The sequence below is a fragment of the Penaeus chinensis genome, chromosome 16 (genome assembly GCF_019202785.1).
Source record: "Penaeus chinensis breed Huanghai No. 1 chromosome 16, ASM1920278v2, whole genome shotgun sequence".
NCBI lineage: Eukaryota > Metazoa > Arthropoda > Malacostraca > Decapoda > Penaeidae > Penaeus > Penaeus chinensis.
The window spans coordinates 28,599,050-28,614,049 of record NC_061834.1 but is presented as its reverse complement, the minus strand read 5'-3'; the positions used below and the strand labels follow the sequence as shown (position 1 = coordinate 28,614,049).

Below are 15,000 nucleotides of genomic sequence, written 5' to 3'. Positions count from 1 at the left end.
GGATAGGAAGGGGAGGGAAAGAGTGAAAGGAAATGAGGGGAGAGGCAGAAGAGGGAAAGGAGATGAAGAGAGAGGGAGAAGAGGGAAAAGGGGCGAGAAGAGGGAAAGTGAAAGGGGATGATGGGAAGAGGGGGAAAGGGAGAAAATGGGGTAAGGGAGGAAGGATGAGTGAGGGAAAGGGTTAGGAATGAGGGAGAGGAGGGAGTTGGAAAGGCAGGTAAGATGAGAAAGGGTAAGAAGGGAAGGAGAAGCAGAAGAACTAGGAGAGCCGTAGAGTTAAAGAATGCGAAGCAGAATAAGAAACAAAACATAAGAATCAATAGAAGAAAGAAAAAAAGGAAGAAAGAAAGAAAGAAAGAAAAAATGAGACAGAGAAACAAAGCGAACTGGAGGACCTTGCACCTGCACCCCCCTCCCCCCCCCACCCTCCGCACAACAGCCGACGCCACAGCAACCCCCAACAAGGTCCTTAGTCCCAACCACTTCCTCGGCTGCCTCTTTAAGTCGTATTCATAATTAGATCGCAAGGTGCCTATCCCTGCGGTCGGAGAGGGGGTGCGGGAGGGGGTTGGAGAGGGGGGGAGGGGGAGAGAAGGAGAAGAGGAAGAGGAAGGGAAAGTGGAGGAGAGAAGAAGAGGGGGAGAGGGAGGAAGTGGAGAAGGAGAAAGAGACAGAGAAAGGGAAGGGGAAGGGCTGAGGCGTCGACGGGAGAGGATTTGATATCATCTAGGTGAGTATTTATAAGTTTGATTGGATTCGGTCTTATGGGTTGTTGACATGTTCTTTCGCAGCGATGTTGCAGTTCAAAAAGCGGGTGGGAGAGTGGGAGGGAGGGGGTGAAGAGAGAGAGAAAAGGGAGAAGGACAAGGAGAAGAAATAGGGAGAGAGGGAGAGAGGAGTGACAAAGAGAAGGAGAGAGGAGTGAAAGAGGAGAGAGACAGACAGACAGAGGCAGAGACAGAGACAGATAGTGGGAGGGAGAAGGAGAGAAATCGGAAGCGAGAGGGAGAGAGAAAATGAAATTGATGGCCATAAATCGTAGGGAAAGGCATGCAATATAGGCGCCATATATCGACCTCCGCGCCCGCAAAACGCTCACTCCAACCTTTCACGATGCGCCGCCAGGCTTCGGGCACCGCCGCCGCCGCCGCTCGCTCAAGTGCCGCGGTCCTCCTGGGGGGTTGCGGCAAGGGGTGGGGGTGGAGGGGAAAGAAGTGCCCAGAAGTGCCCAGAAGTGCCCGAGATCGAGGGTATGTAACACCCTATGGTACATAATGACGCGCACGCCATCCTATACACATGTGGATAATGGACATGGATTCCTACTTGGACAGACATTTAGGACATACACAGAGAATGATAAAGGTTACGAAATAATGAAAAGATATGAATAAGTATTGATTTATTTTACATATGTTTATATACAAGCAATTATACATGCATACATGCATAGCTATATCTAGCTGTCTATCTTTATACATATCCGTGTGTGTGTGTGTGTGTGTGTGTGTGTGTGTGTGTGTGTATGTATGTATGTGTATATGTATGTATGTGTATATGTATATATGTAAATATGTATATATGTATATATATGTATATATATATATATATATATATATATATATATATATATATATACTTGTCGCTCATGGATTCCCTTCACTTTTATTATACTTTCCTCTAGATCAGCGCTTTCCTTTTCCCTTTTCTGGCCTTCTCTTCTGCGCATTTCTTCCCTCCTCTCGTACTTTCGTCTGCCTTCATCACCATAGCATTTCCTCTCGAACAAGTGTCGGGATGTATTTAGCGTCAGAACTAATGAGTTTGTTGTCCCACTTCGCTTTTGTTGGCAGAGAGATCATCTTGCGTGTTGTACGTGCTTGGTAGTTTAGGTTAATATGCATGTGTGTATATATATGTATGTGTGTGTATATATATATATATATATATATATATATATATATATATATATATTTATATTTATATATATATATGTGTGTGTGTGTGTGTGTGTGTGTGTGTGTGTGTGTGGGTATGTGTATGTGTATGTGTATGTGTGTTTAATGCACACACACACACACACACACACACACACACACACATATGTATATGTGTGTGTATATACGCATTTTTTATCTCTCTATATATTTAGATATAAGATCTAGAGTTACCTGAACGAGCGCAGGGCAATTACAGGTGCGCAGGTCACGGGAAGTCTTTGGTGACGCCGTGACACCGATTAAGAAGAGAGACGAGAGAGACGAGAGGAGAGAAGAGAATAAAAAAAGGGTTTGTGATAACGGAACTAAATACGCGAAGATACACAGGTCAGGTTAGCTTCTGATGCAAGTACGTAATTTGCATCATTGTGTTTCTGTGTGGGGGGGGGGGGGGGAGGGTAACTGAGAGAGGGAGAGAGAGGGAGAGGTTAAGAAGAAGGAAGATAGAGAATGATGATAAGGAGAAGGAAGAGAAGACAGATAATAAGAAGAAAGAGAAGACAGATAATAAGAAGAAAAAGAAAACAGATAATAAGAAGAAAGAGAAGACAGATAATAAGAAAAAAGAGAAGACAGATAATAAGAAGAAAGAGAAGACAGATAATACGAGAAAGATGATAATGAGAATATAATGAAAATTATAATAGAAGTATATATGTATATGAATATATATATATATATATATATATATATATATATATGTGTGTGTGTGTGTGTGTGTGTGTGTGTGTGTGTGTGTGTGTGTGTGTGTGTGCGTGTGTGTGCGTGTGTGTGCGTGTGTGTATAAATGATTGGAAGAGGAATTCTAGAGAAAAGAGAAAAGAAAAATTAAGAGAAAAGAGGAAGAGAAATATGAAGTGGATGAAATTGTATGGGAAAGTAGGAGATGAAAATGACTGATAGAGAGAGAGAGAGAGAGAGAGAGAGAGAGAGAGAGAGAGAGAGAGAGAGAGAGAGAGAGAGAGAGAGAGAGAGAGAGAGAGAGAGAGAGAGGATGCTGGCTCTGCGGGTGGAGTGAAGGGAGAGGCCCCATGGAGAGGGGAGGGGAGGGAGATGAGATGAGTAGGGGGGAAGAGAGAGAGAAGTAAGGAAATATGGAAGAAGAGAGGGAAGGGGGACGAGAATGGAAATAGGGAAGGAAAGTGAGGCCGAAAATGCAAGGGAAGAGATAGAGAGCGAAATAAGGGGATTGAATAAAAGCGGAGGTGGGGGGGGGGGGGGAGGTTAAAGAGAAAATGCACTTGATTTATTTAATCACGACGAAATGACAGTGATAGAGCGGCCTTCGCCTCCTCGCGGCATCCATCAAAATTTACATCACTCAATCCGCGTGAAAGTAGCGCTGGATCGACCTTTTTCGGGTGTGGGAGAGAAAAGGAGGAGAGAGGGAAAGGGAAAAAACAGAAGGGGAGAGAAGGAGAGAAGGAGAAAAGAGGGAGAGAGGGAAAGGGAAAAAACAGAAGGGGAGAGAAGGAGAAATAAAAAGCGAAGGAGAGAGGGAGAAAAGGAGGAAAGAGGGAAAGGTAAATAAGGAAGAAATAGAAAGCGAAGGAGAGAGAGAGAAAAGGGGGAAAGAGGGAAAGGGAAAAAACAGAAGGAGAGAGAAGGAGAAATAGAAAGCGAATGAGAGAAGGAGAAAAGAGGGAGAGAGGGAAAGCGAAGAAACAGAAGGGGAGAAGGGGAGAAATATAAAGCGAAGGAGAGAGGGAGAAAAGGGGGAGAGAGGGAAAGGGAAAAAAACAGAAGAAGATAAAAGGAGAGATATAAAGCGAGGGAGAGAGGGATAAGGAAAACAGAAAGGGAATAGAAAGCGAGGGACAGAGGAAGAGAAGGAGGAGGAGAGAGAGAAAGGGAAAGGGAGAAGGAAAAGGGAAATAAGGGAGAAACAGAAAGCGAAGGAGAGAGGGAGAGAAGAGGGGGAGAAAGGGAAAGAGAAATAAAGATCCAAAGGAGAGAGAGAGAGAGGAAAGGAGAAGGAGAGATAGAAAGAGAAAAGGAAAAAAAGCGAAAGGGATGAAAGAAAGCGACAGAGAGAGGAAGAGAAGGGGGCGTGTCGAAGCAGCGAGAGAAGGAGCGAGGGCAGGAGGATGCTGGGACCGAGAAGGAGGGCAGGATAGCGGGCCCAGCATCCTCCGGTGCAGCAGGGGATAGGGGTAATGGTCGCCTGAGGAACACCTTGTTTCTTTCCCTAATATGCACGCCCGCTGCTCACTCGGCGTCTCTCCGTTCGCCCGCTTGCTTAGCCATTCTTCGGGTTTATTTCTGTTCGTTACTCTGCTCTTGTTTCTGGTTCTCTCTGCGTAACACACACACACACATACACACACACACACACACACACACACACACACACACACACACACATATATATATATATATATATATATATATATATATTTATTGCTCTGAACAGTGGTTGATTGGGGATCCAATTAGGCAAGGGTGGTACTGCCAAATAACTTCTCACTAGTGAATTGAGAGAGGCCTATGTCCTGCATTGGAATAAATGGCTGTTGAAATATATAGAGGGCGCGGTGGTCGAGTGGTTAGAACATCGGACTCAGAAATGTCACGACAATCTGAGTTCGAGGGTTCGATTCATATATATATATATGATATAGCTATATATATATATTGAAAGAATATTTAATTCCCTCTCTCTCTCTTTCTCCCTCCCTCCCTCTCTCCCTCCCCCCTCGCCCCTCCTCCCCTACTGCGGCAAATAATACCACAGAGAACAGGGGACACGCCAGTAAGCAGCAGCGGTTAGTCAAACGTGCGGTGATTCCGGGCTCCTGTTGGTCTAATCATGTTGGGATTGTGTGAGCAGGCTATCACGCCCGGCCCGAGGCTCTGCGGTTGCCAGCTAGCCTGCTTCCTCTGCTCCTGATACCTGCTGCAGTGAGCCGATCCCCCGCCCCACACGCGAACACACGCTGGCGTACCCTCACATGCGTTTACGTAAATGTATATAAATGTGTTATGTGTGTGCGTGTGTGTGCGTGTGCGCGAATGTACACACACTCACTCACACGCACACACACGTCTATATATATATATATGTATGTATATATGTGTCTTTTAGTATGTGTGTGTATGTGTGTGTATTTATTTATAAATACACATACACAGATAGATAGATAGATAGATAGATAGATAGATAGATAGATATGTGTGTATATGTGTGTGTGTGTGTGTGTGTGTGATTGTGTGTGTGTGTGCGTGTGTATATTTATTTATACATATACAGATAGATAGATAGATAGATAGATAGATAAATATGTATATTTATTTATACATACACACGCACACAGATAGATAAATAGATAGATAGATATATATGCATATATATATGTGTGTGTGTGTGTATGTATATATATATATATATATATATATATATATATATATATATATATATATGTATTTATTTTATATGTATATCAGAAGCAGGCGGTACCGTCCCCTGGAGGATAGAAAGATCTGGGGGCGATGAGACAAAAGAATCGGTAGTGGGGGGGGGGGGGGGGCGACGGGATGGCATATAAGCATATATTAATATATATATATATATATATATATGTATATATATTAATATATATATATTTATATTTATATATATAAATAAATATATATGTAAATATAAATATATTATAAATATAAATATCTATATATATAAATAAATATATTAATATATCTATATCTATATATATATTTATATATTTATATATTAATATATATGTATATATTAATATATATGTATATATTTATGTATATGTTTATAAATAAATATATATATATATATATATATATATATATATATATATATATATATGTGTATCTGTGACTCTGTGTGTGTGTGTGTGTGTGTGTGTGTGTGTGTGTGTGTGTGTGTGTGTGTGTGTGTGTGTGTGTGTGTATGTGTGTGTTTGTATGTGTGTGTATTTGTGTGTGTGTCTGTGTATGTATATTTATATATACATAGATATAATATAAGTATATATGTATATGTATATATATATATACATAGACACACACACACGCACGCACTCAAGCGCGCGCGCGCTCAGTCTGACACAGACACTGGCTGATTAATTGAAAAATAGATACATAAATATGTGCGTTGTTGTGTATACATACAGAGTAATTTCACTTCATCTATACGCTTGGATGTGCGTAATGTTCAGTGAGTGTATACTAATTAACGTTTGAGCGCGTGCTTGTATTTGTACGCCATTGTGTGCATGTTTGTGCATCAGGAAGGGGTACTTTCCTCCCCCCCCCCCACCCCCACCCCACACACATCCGCCTACAGCAGGGCGGGTGACGCAGGAGCCGCGTCGCCGCCGGGGAATGCTCCTTCTTCGGGATTTGTTTACACGATCGGCGTCAATTATCGATGTTCGGGGATTAGATAAAGGCCGCTCTTTGCCTAGCGTCTGCAGGGAGGGAGGCAGGGGAGGGGAAGGGAAGGTCCAGCGCATCCCGGAGACTCCTCTTGCCCCGCGGACACGGCTCTTCGACACTCGAGCGCCGGCCGCGCGCGAACGCCTCCCGCGGTTGCGATTGGCTCGCGCGGCCAGCGAGACGCGTTCTGATTGGCTGACGGGGATCGGGTCAGCTGCGGGTGCCGGTTTCAGAAATGGTCGTGCGGCCGTATCGTGCGGCGGTGTGGATCTGCCTTTTTTTCTCTCGCGTGTTTGCGAGTGTCCTCAGTGCGTTTTTTCGAGCGGCAGAAGTTAGCAAGGCTGCAGTTCGAGCCCAAACAGCCCGGAAAGCTGCCAAAGCGAGCGCGTAAACGCCGAACAGCCCGAGTTTGGGGTTCCAATTCGAGCGAAACATTACGGAAAGCATCGTGGAGGTGCGCGCTCCCTGGAGACTAAGAACAGTACGGCACCTCCGTGTTCTTTGGAGACTCAGTCGATTTTTACCCGCGGTGAGAGTCACGCTGTGTGACGCCGTCCCGGAGGTGGGCTTTGACTTGCGCGAACGCCCGTGCTGTGATCGGGTTCTGCTGCGGCATGTGGTCGTGGCAAGGCTCCTGCGGCCGGAGGATAGTGGCTGCCGTCGTGTCGGGCTGCTCGCCCCGCGGATCGTGGTGCTGTGTTTTAGATTGAAGAAAAATAGCATGGAATGTTCAGGAGGAAAAAAATAAGTTGTCAAGGAATGTTGCTCTTGCTTGGCGCGTGGAGGTGTGTGCTGAGTGTTACACGCTCATATACGTCGTAAAGCAAGGCCAGGGGTGTGGTCTTGCCCCTTGTGTCCAGTGGCTGATCCTATGGGCATGTAGAGCGACATGCAGAAAGGTCAGACTTGATCTCGTGACGGTGAAGTGCAACTCGAATGCAATCGTGCAATGCGTCTGGGGAATATGCACTCCCGAAGGCCAGGGTGAAGTCCCAAGAGGAATCCTCAGTGCGTATATACAGCCAGTGCTGAACATACGGCATTCCTTCATCATTGCGAATTTTGCAAGACCTGTGCTGCAGAAGGCTTGTTGTGCGCTTGTGAGAAATGAAACCAAACGCCCGATATCGGTGACTCCAGGACTTAAGGACAATGCTGGAAGTGTGTGTCGTAGAGGATAGAGAGTGAGTTTAGCAGAGGCTCGCTATGTTGTGATGCTCGTACCTGACCCGTCCTTACCCACTCCCCCGCCCACCCGCCCCCCGACCTCTCAGCGCCCCGGGCACGCCGACCTGCACTTGTTCTGGGATAATCTACGTGATTGGTGCACGCTGGCTGGAGAAATAGCAGAAGGGAGAGGGAAAGTGAGAGGGAGAAGGAGATGAAGAAGTAGGGAGAGAGAGAGAGAGAGAGAGAGAGAGAGAGAGAGAGAGAGAGAGAGAGAGAGAGAGAGAGAGAGAGAGAGAGAGAGAGAGAGAGAGAGAAGGGGGGTGGGTGGGTAAAGGAGATGGAGAGAGAGAAGGAAAAAGAGAAACAGAGTCAGAGACAGAGACAGGGCTGGAGGGAGAATGGGGAAAGAAAAAAAAAGAGAAAGAGAGAGAGAGTGGAAGGGTGGGGAAGAAAGAAAAGGAAGTGTTTTCTTTGTATGCATTCTTAAGATAATGGGGGTTGTTCGTGGGATGCAAAAACGATAGATTGACAGCTCGGACAGGTGGCACGACAGGGGAACTTTGATCGTATTTTTGGACAATGATACAAACACAGTATCTCAGCACATGGAATTACGGGGCACCATGGAATGTACTTCAATTTTTACCCAGCCGTTTTGATGTTGATCGGTTCATTGAGTGCCATGATATCGTGTCATTAAATTTGTGACAATTCTATCTTTTCTTTTATGTTGGTTTCGAGTTACTGCCTTTCTAGAATAGTCTGTCTGAGATCCATGTTTCCGTTAGTGCGGTTGGACCATGCGTTGCCGTATCCCTTTTGTATGTAAATTTGCGAGGTGTGTGTGCGTGTCTGTGAGTGTGCGTGTGTGTATGTGTATGTGTGTGTGTGTGTGTGTGTGTGTGTGTGTGTGTGAGTGTGTGTGTGTGTGTGTGTGTGTGTGTGTGTGTGTGTGTGTGTGTGTGTGTGTGTGTGTGTGTGTGTGTGTGTGTGTGTGTGTGTGTGTGTGTGTATGTGTGTGTGTGAATGTAATGTGTTTAAAAAGTAGTGATAGAGAATGATAGTCAGTTTGATGTGCTGTTTGTCAGTAACCACTTAAGACTCAACCTTATAGATCAGGTTAAAAAATAATCATGTTGACAAAATAAATGTGCGTAATACTAAATTCAGTTACTGTTAATTTCCATGTTACTGGAGTAGTCGTGGTTATTGAATCTAAAATAATGGCTAACTACTGAAGATTTTGAAAACCAGTCGTTGTAGTATTATAGGAATTCAAGAAATGCTTAGGGATAATTTCCCATCGGATGCGCATTTAATCCAGAGTCATTTCTTCAGTTCATAACCGTGGCAGATGTAATAAGAGGTCAGAGGTCACGAGAGAGGTCAAGGCGCTGTCCACTAGCTGTGTCCCGGATGTATTTCCTCTTCACGACATTGCCGGGTGTGGGTCAGCGGCCCGTGACGTCACCGCTGCACCCACGCCTGTTATTGGCTCCACGCCCAGAGCAAAGGGGAAAGTTCACCCATTTTATACAGGGTTCTCGAGACGCGCGCGCGCGTGTGTGTGTGTATTAGCTCATACTCACTCGCACTCTCCTTGCACACTTTTGGGGTGAATATTTACAACACTTACGCTGGCTGGAGAGTGAAGGAAGAGTGTAGAGTTGACGTGGAGTGGATTTTTTGTCCCTTTTTGTTTGTCTAGAATTTGCAAGTGGCATGGCGCACCTAGGAATCAGTATGTGAGAGTTTAAAAGAAGTTAAAAGACCTCTTTTTATGCCATTGGGATTATGTTACGTTAAAACGCTTCGAATGTGTAACATAGCTGTATGAAAACGTACTTTGTGTATGAGTGAAAGAGTTGGTACTGTGAGCGTAGAGAAGGAAGTAGGGGGACGGGTATGATAAGTATATACCTTAAAGTTAAAACTGTAATGGTTGTTGTAAAAAATTTTTTTTTTTTATCACATACGTAACACACCTCCGCCGTCATATTGAATAAAGAAAATTAGATAAAGGAAAGTAGATAGATAGACGAATAAACCATTTTTCAAAGTGAGACATAACAGACAAAGCGGCCTGGTCTGACCCTTTGACAAATCGCCCATAAAATTCGGATCGGTTTCTTGGTCCGCGTTGAAATCACCGGAACGCGGGTCCAGGCACGGTCGCCTTTGGGATATCGTGGCTTAACATTCGAGTGGTCTGTGTTAACGTGTTTGCGAATAAGTCTATAAGAGATCTGTTTTCCAGATAATGATGCTTAATGCGGAATTGTGAGACGCTTATTACGGTAACGGAAACTTTGACTCTTGTTGTGAGAGTGAGACTTCGTTCGGAGGGCATGTGAGAGAGCAAGGGAAGTCTCGTGTGATCTCCTGATCAAGTACAAAGCCCAAGATGAAGCAGAAGATTGATACTAACCTGCTCGCCTCCTCCTCCGTGTTCTGGTGGTCTGGGGAGCGAGCGGGCTGGGAGGCTGACCATCCGGGCGCGTGGCACGGAGTGTCAACAGGCTGGCACTCCAATGGACAAGGGTCAACTGAGTGCCTATACGACGTCGACGATGACTGTTCCACCATCGTCCGTCCGCCCACCATTTCCATCCCCACTCTGACCCCGGGGGCGTCGCCCCCCTACACGCCCAGGTCCAGGAGGTCTCCGGTGCCACACTCCCCCTCCAGAAGTCGCCCTTCGTCGAGTGGGAGGTCGAGCCAGTACTCCAGCGGTCGGATGTCGCCTGTGTGCGAGTCACCTCCACCGCCCCTGCCCCCCAACCCTCCCCCGCCCCTGCCCAGCTCCAGGCCGCCGCTGCCCCCGCATTACTGCCTCGCCCCGACTGTCCTCCCGCCGGCGGCCCCGCCCTCGCCGCCGGGAGACGCCATGTACGCCACCCTGCCGCTCAGCAGGGAGGGCCGCAAGAAGTCCATGGCGCTGACCTCCATAAAGAAGGACAAGCACACGTACATCGCCCTGCCGCCCACCGACGTCCTGCAGGGGAACGTGTACTCATCCCTCCGGCCGAAGAAGTCAATGTCCTTCGCGTCGCTGAAGCACTACAAGGCGTCGCGGGAGGTGGCGACGGACCCCGCGGGACCGGTGGAGCCCCTGCAATACCGGGCCCGGTCCCACGACGAGCTCCGGTACGTGAGCCCCCCCGCCGGCCCCTCCGACGAGAGGGACCCCTACACCCCACAGGGCACGCCGAGGGGGAAGAAGTCCTCCTACCCGAAGGAGGAGGATCCTTTCGCCCTGGAGGACAAGAGCTTCCTGTCAGAGGAGGTCGAGGTCACCCAGCCGGAGGACGCCCTCTATGCCACCCTCCCCCCGTGCGTGACCTCGCAGAGTGCCAAGATGCTCCCCAGGGCCAAGCTCAGGAGGAGGTCCATTGCGGTGGCCAACGAATTCTCGCTGGTATGTAAACACTCAGGCTTTCTCTTTCGTTTGTCTGGGAATTAGCTTATGGCACCTTGGCTCAATCGACCCTGGGCGGGAAAAAGGTGACACAGAAACACACAAAGAAACATAATCACACACGGAGGCGCAAACATACCCCCCCCACACACACACATACGCAGACACTCCAGCGCCGAGACAGTGCCGGACAGAGCCGAGCTTAATTTGCATGTTGTGACATTTCCTCGGCGGAGTGAGGGAGGGAGCCGGCGACGCGACGAACGAGAGTGAATGAGTGTCTGCTTGTGTGCTCGCCCATTGTGTCGCCAAGGGGGGTAGAGGGGGGAATGGGGGTGTACGGGACATAGAGGTTATGGGGCGGAATGTGTGATTGTGTGGATGGGGGGGAAAGGGGGGGAGGAGGTCTATAAATGTCATGAAAGGTCTCAGTTTCACTTTTCTGTGTGTGGAGCTTCAAAAGATTGATTGATTGTGATTTTGTGTATTTGTATGTTTTATTGTGTGTGCGTGTGCGTTCCCCCAGTTTGAATGTCTTTTTAATATCCTATTTTCAGTTTCCTCATTATTTTTTGTACTTGCACGTATATGTGTTTGCGATTGTTTTGGCACAAAGGGCGTGTCCGTTGTAGGAGAGCGAGCGAGGGCGGGGGAGAGAGAGGTCAAAACAACAGACATGAATAAGTAATCACCTCACGCACGCATGATGAGCTGGTGCGGCGCAAGATGACTTCATTCATCCAGTTCGGTGCGCGATGAACTCCGTGCGATGCTCGCCGCCTTCCCTTCGCCTCGCTCTCACGCGCGCACGCACTCTGTCATTATCGGGAGTCATTCGTCATTCGATCGGAATCAGTTTCTTTTATTCGCCCGCGACTTTCTTTTTCGTTTGATATTGTTTTCCTTTGTTGTTCTTGTTGTTTCTTCTAAGACATGATATCCTACTTTTATCAGACAATGCAGCTTATCAATTATTATATCATATGGATCGGCACAAAAATAATGATAGCAATAACGACAAATAATGAAAAAAAAACATTAGGAACACGATATATTTTTCTTAAGAGAGAATTCCTAATCACCGCTAGTCTACTCGATTACCTGCCAAGCTCCTTTCCGCTACCCTAACCTCTCCTTAATCTCTCCCTGATATAACGGAATGACACATGAGAATCAACGAGAAAAAAACGTATTGAAAGTGAAAAAAAAGTAGCTAGGTACCACAGCTGCCAGAGAAGGCAGATGATCATGCATTTCGGTAAGCCTCAAAGGTTTTTGGCAACAGAAGTACAGTTAAGACAACACGACCCCTGCCAACATCTCTGCCAACAGTAACATTGTAGTGTAAACGTGGCAAGGTCCGACGTCATTAGGATTTTTTTTTTTTCTCTTATTTTTCTCTTATTCTCATGTTTCATTTTGTGGATTTTACGGTTAATCCTTGAGGGATGGCGGAGGTACGATAATAGGTGAGTTTTTTTTCCTCGAGATTATGTGTTTTTTTAGGGAAAATGAAAATGAAAAGAATAAATAAAGAATAGGGAGAAGCGTGGGAAACGAGGACCTGAAGACAGCATAAAAACAAGAAGAACGGAAAAAGGGAGATGAGACGGAGAATGGCAGAATATGAGCAGAAAAGGGGAAAAAGGGAAGGGAAAGAATCGTAGAAATAAAATAGAAAAAAAGGGTAATGAAAAGAGGAGAAAGAAGAGATTAGATAGAAGAGGAATGTATGATGAGAATAGTAGTAAGAAGAGAATGAAGAGGGGGGGGGATACAAGAAAGAGGAATAAAAAAACAGAATGGAAGGAAAAGGGAAAAAAAGAGAAAGATAATAGAAGGAATAGGAATAAAGAGGTTAACAGAGAAATAAAAAATAATAGAAGTTGGTTGAATGAAAGAATGGAATTGAAGGAAGAGCAATAAAAAGCAAAAATAGCTAGAAGAAAACTGAAAAAAAAAACAATAGAAGAGAGAGGAATGAAAGATTCGCCATTGATTAAGAACTCTGCAGTCGTGTTGCCATGTTGACGTCCGTGTTAATTCGCAGAAAAAAGAAAACGAAGAAAGAAAGAAAGGAAATATAAAGAGGAAAAAAAATGATTATACGTTTTCTCTTCAGTCCCTCCTCATAACGCCCTTACTCCACGGGAAACACAACAATACTTGTCCCGTATTAAGTGTTATGTAATGTCTCTTTTTTTCTCTCTCTCTCTCTCTCTCTTTTTTTTTTTTTTTTTTTTTTTTTTTTTTTTTTTTTTTTTTTTTTTTTTTTTTTTTTTTTTAAGACCACTTAGCTCGTTACAGAACACGTGTTATTTACCGTGTGACGCGGGTGTTCTTCTCGTCACTTGTGTAAGTCACAGTTTATCAAGCGTGTCACGGCGGTTGTTACGTCATCGGATACAGGACGTTGAGGTTGCCATCATAGGGCGGTCTTCGCTTAATTCTTTATCGTTCGTCTCGTTCTCTTTTAATTTTTGAGATTCTTGTTCTGTCTCTATGTTTGTCTTGTTTTTTTCATTCTGATTCGCGTTGGCTCTGTCGGTTTGTATCGGTTCGAGTTGGTCGTTCTCGTTCTTTCTCTCTCTTTCTTCTCTTTTTTTTCGCTTTCTCTTTCTCTCTCTCTCTCTCTCTCTTTCTCTCTCTCTCTCTCTCTCTCTCTCTCTCTCTCTCTCTCTCTCTCTCTCTCTCTCTCTCTCTCTCTCTCTCTCTCTCTCTCTCTCTCTCTCTCTCTTTCTCTCTTTCTCTCTCTCTCTCTCTCACACACACACACACACACACACACACACACACACACACACACACACACACACACACACACACACACACACACACACACACACACAGATTTCCCTTTCTTCGAGTTCTTGCCAAATGCGGCGCAGAACAAGAATTTCTAGATCCGTGTGAGTCTTTTTTTATTGGGTTCGCTTAACCTGTATTTAGTGCATGTTGTTTTCTTGTTTTGATGTTTACGAAGAGAGGGGCGAAATTTCTCGGCGTTTTTTGTTATATTTTGGTATATTTTTCTTGTTTCAGTTTCCAGCTCTTTCTTTGTTTGTTTTTAATATTACGTACTTATGTTTTTGTAGCTCACTAAACAGAAGCAATGAGAAGAAAGATAAGTATTCCTCGAAGAAAGCATGTATTCCTTTGTTACGAGATTATGAAGTGATATATATTCAGCGTGTTTTATATTAACCCGATGACGAGTGACTTCATGCCGGCGGAGTGACGTCGGTGGGAACACTGCCACGTGACCGTCGCTGCACTATTGCCAAGTAAGAATGCGCTCCCCATGCCGTATTAAGAGCGGGCTACGGCATACCCGATTAGCATGCCGGAAGAGCGGAATGCGCGATGTAAGCGTTGGCTGAAAGTGGCTCGCATGCCCGGCCCTTCCCTCTCGCATGTAAAGCGTCGCGTCGGAGCGTGGGTTGGTTCGGGGCGCCGCTGTTGGTATGCTGGGCTGGCTGTCGGATTTTTGCGGAGGGCGCCTTTCTAAGGGAATGGTGGGGAGGGGGAGGGGGGAGAGGGAGAGGGGAAGAGAAAGGGAGAGGGGGGAGGGAGATGGAAAGAGAGAGGGGGAGGGAAAGAGAATGGGAAAGGGAGAGGAAACGGGAGAAATTTTGAGAGAAAGAGACAGAGGGAGACTAAGACAGACAGACGAACAGGGACAGAGACAGAGACAAAGGCAGACAGACATGTAGACAGACAGAGATAGATGTAGACAAAGACAGACAGACAGATAACCCAAAACGAAAGAAAGAGAGCAGTCTTTGTGCTCTGGTACGGTCACGTGCCAGGTAAAGAGAGTGAATCTGTAGTGTAACTTAGAACGTAAGTGGTCAGGTGACACAGTCTTTGGGTGCAATTGGGTCATCTGTATGTGTGCGTGTTCAAATGCAAACAACCACATATCCAAAAGCACTTTCGTACGCATACACATGCACGCGCACGTACCCCCCCCCCCTCACAGGGAGAGGGAGGGAGGGAGGGAAAGGG

General features: G+C 45.8%; 1 protein-coding gene across 4 annotated transcripts in view; it reads left to right on the top strand.

Moving 5' to 3' along the window:
• The first annotated feature begins 6,599 nt into the window (after positions 1 to 6,599).
• LOC125033664 (proline-rich receptor-like protein kinase PERK10) overlaps positions 6,600 to 15,000 on the top strand; it is a 17,532-nt gene continuing 9,131 nt past the window's right edge. Inside the window, exons 1-2 of one of the 4 annotated variants that reach the window (XM_047625353.1) lie at positions 6,600 to 6,966; positions 9,832 to 10,992. In XM_047625353.1, coding sequence (XP_047481309.1) covers positions 9,979 to 10,992 — 1,014 coding nt within the window. In that variant the 5' untranslated portion in view covers positions 6,600 to 6,966; positions 9,832 to 9,978. The other 3 variants (XM_047625356.1, XM_047625357.1, XM_047625355.1) reach the window with 3 other exon arrangements.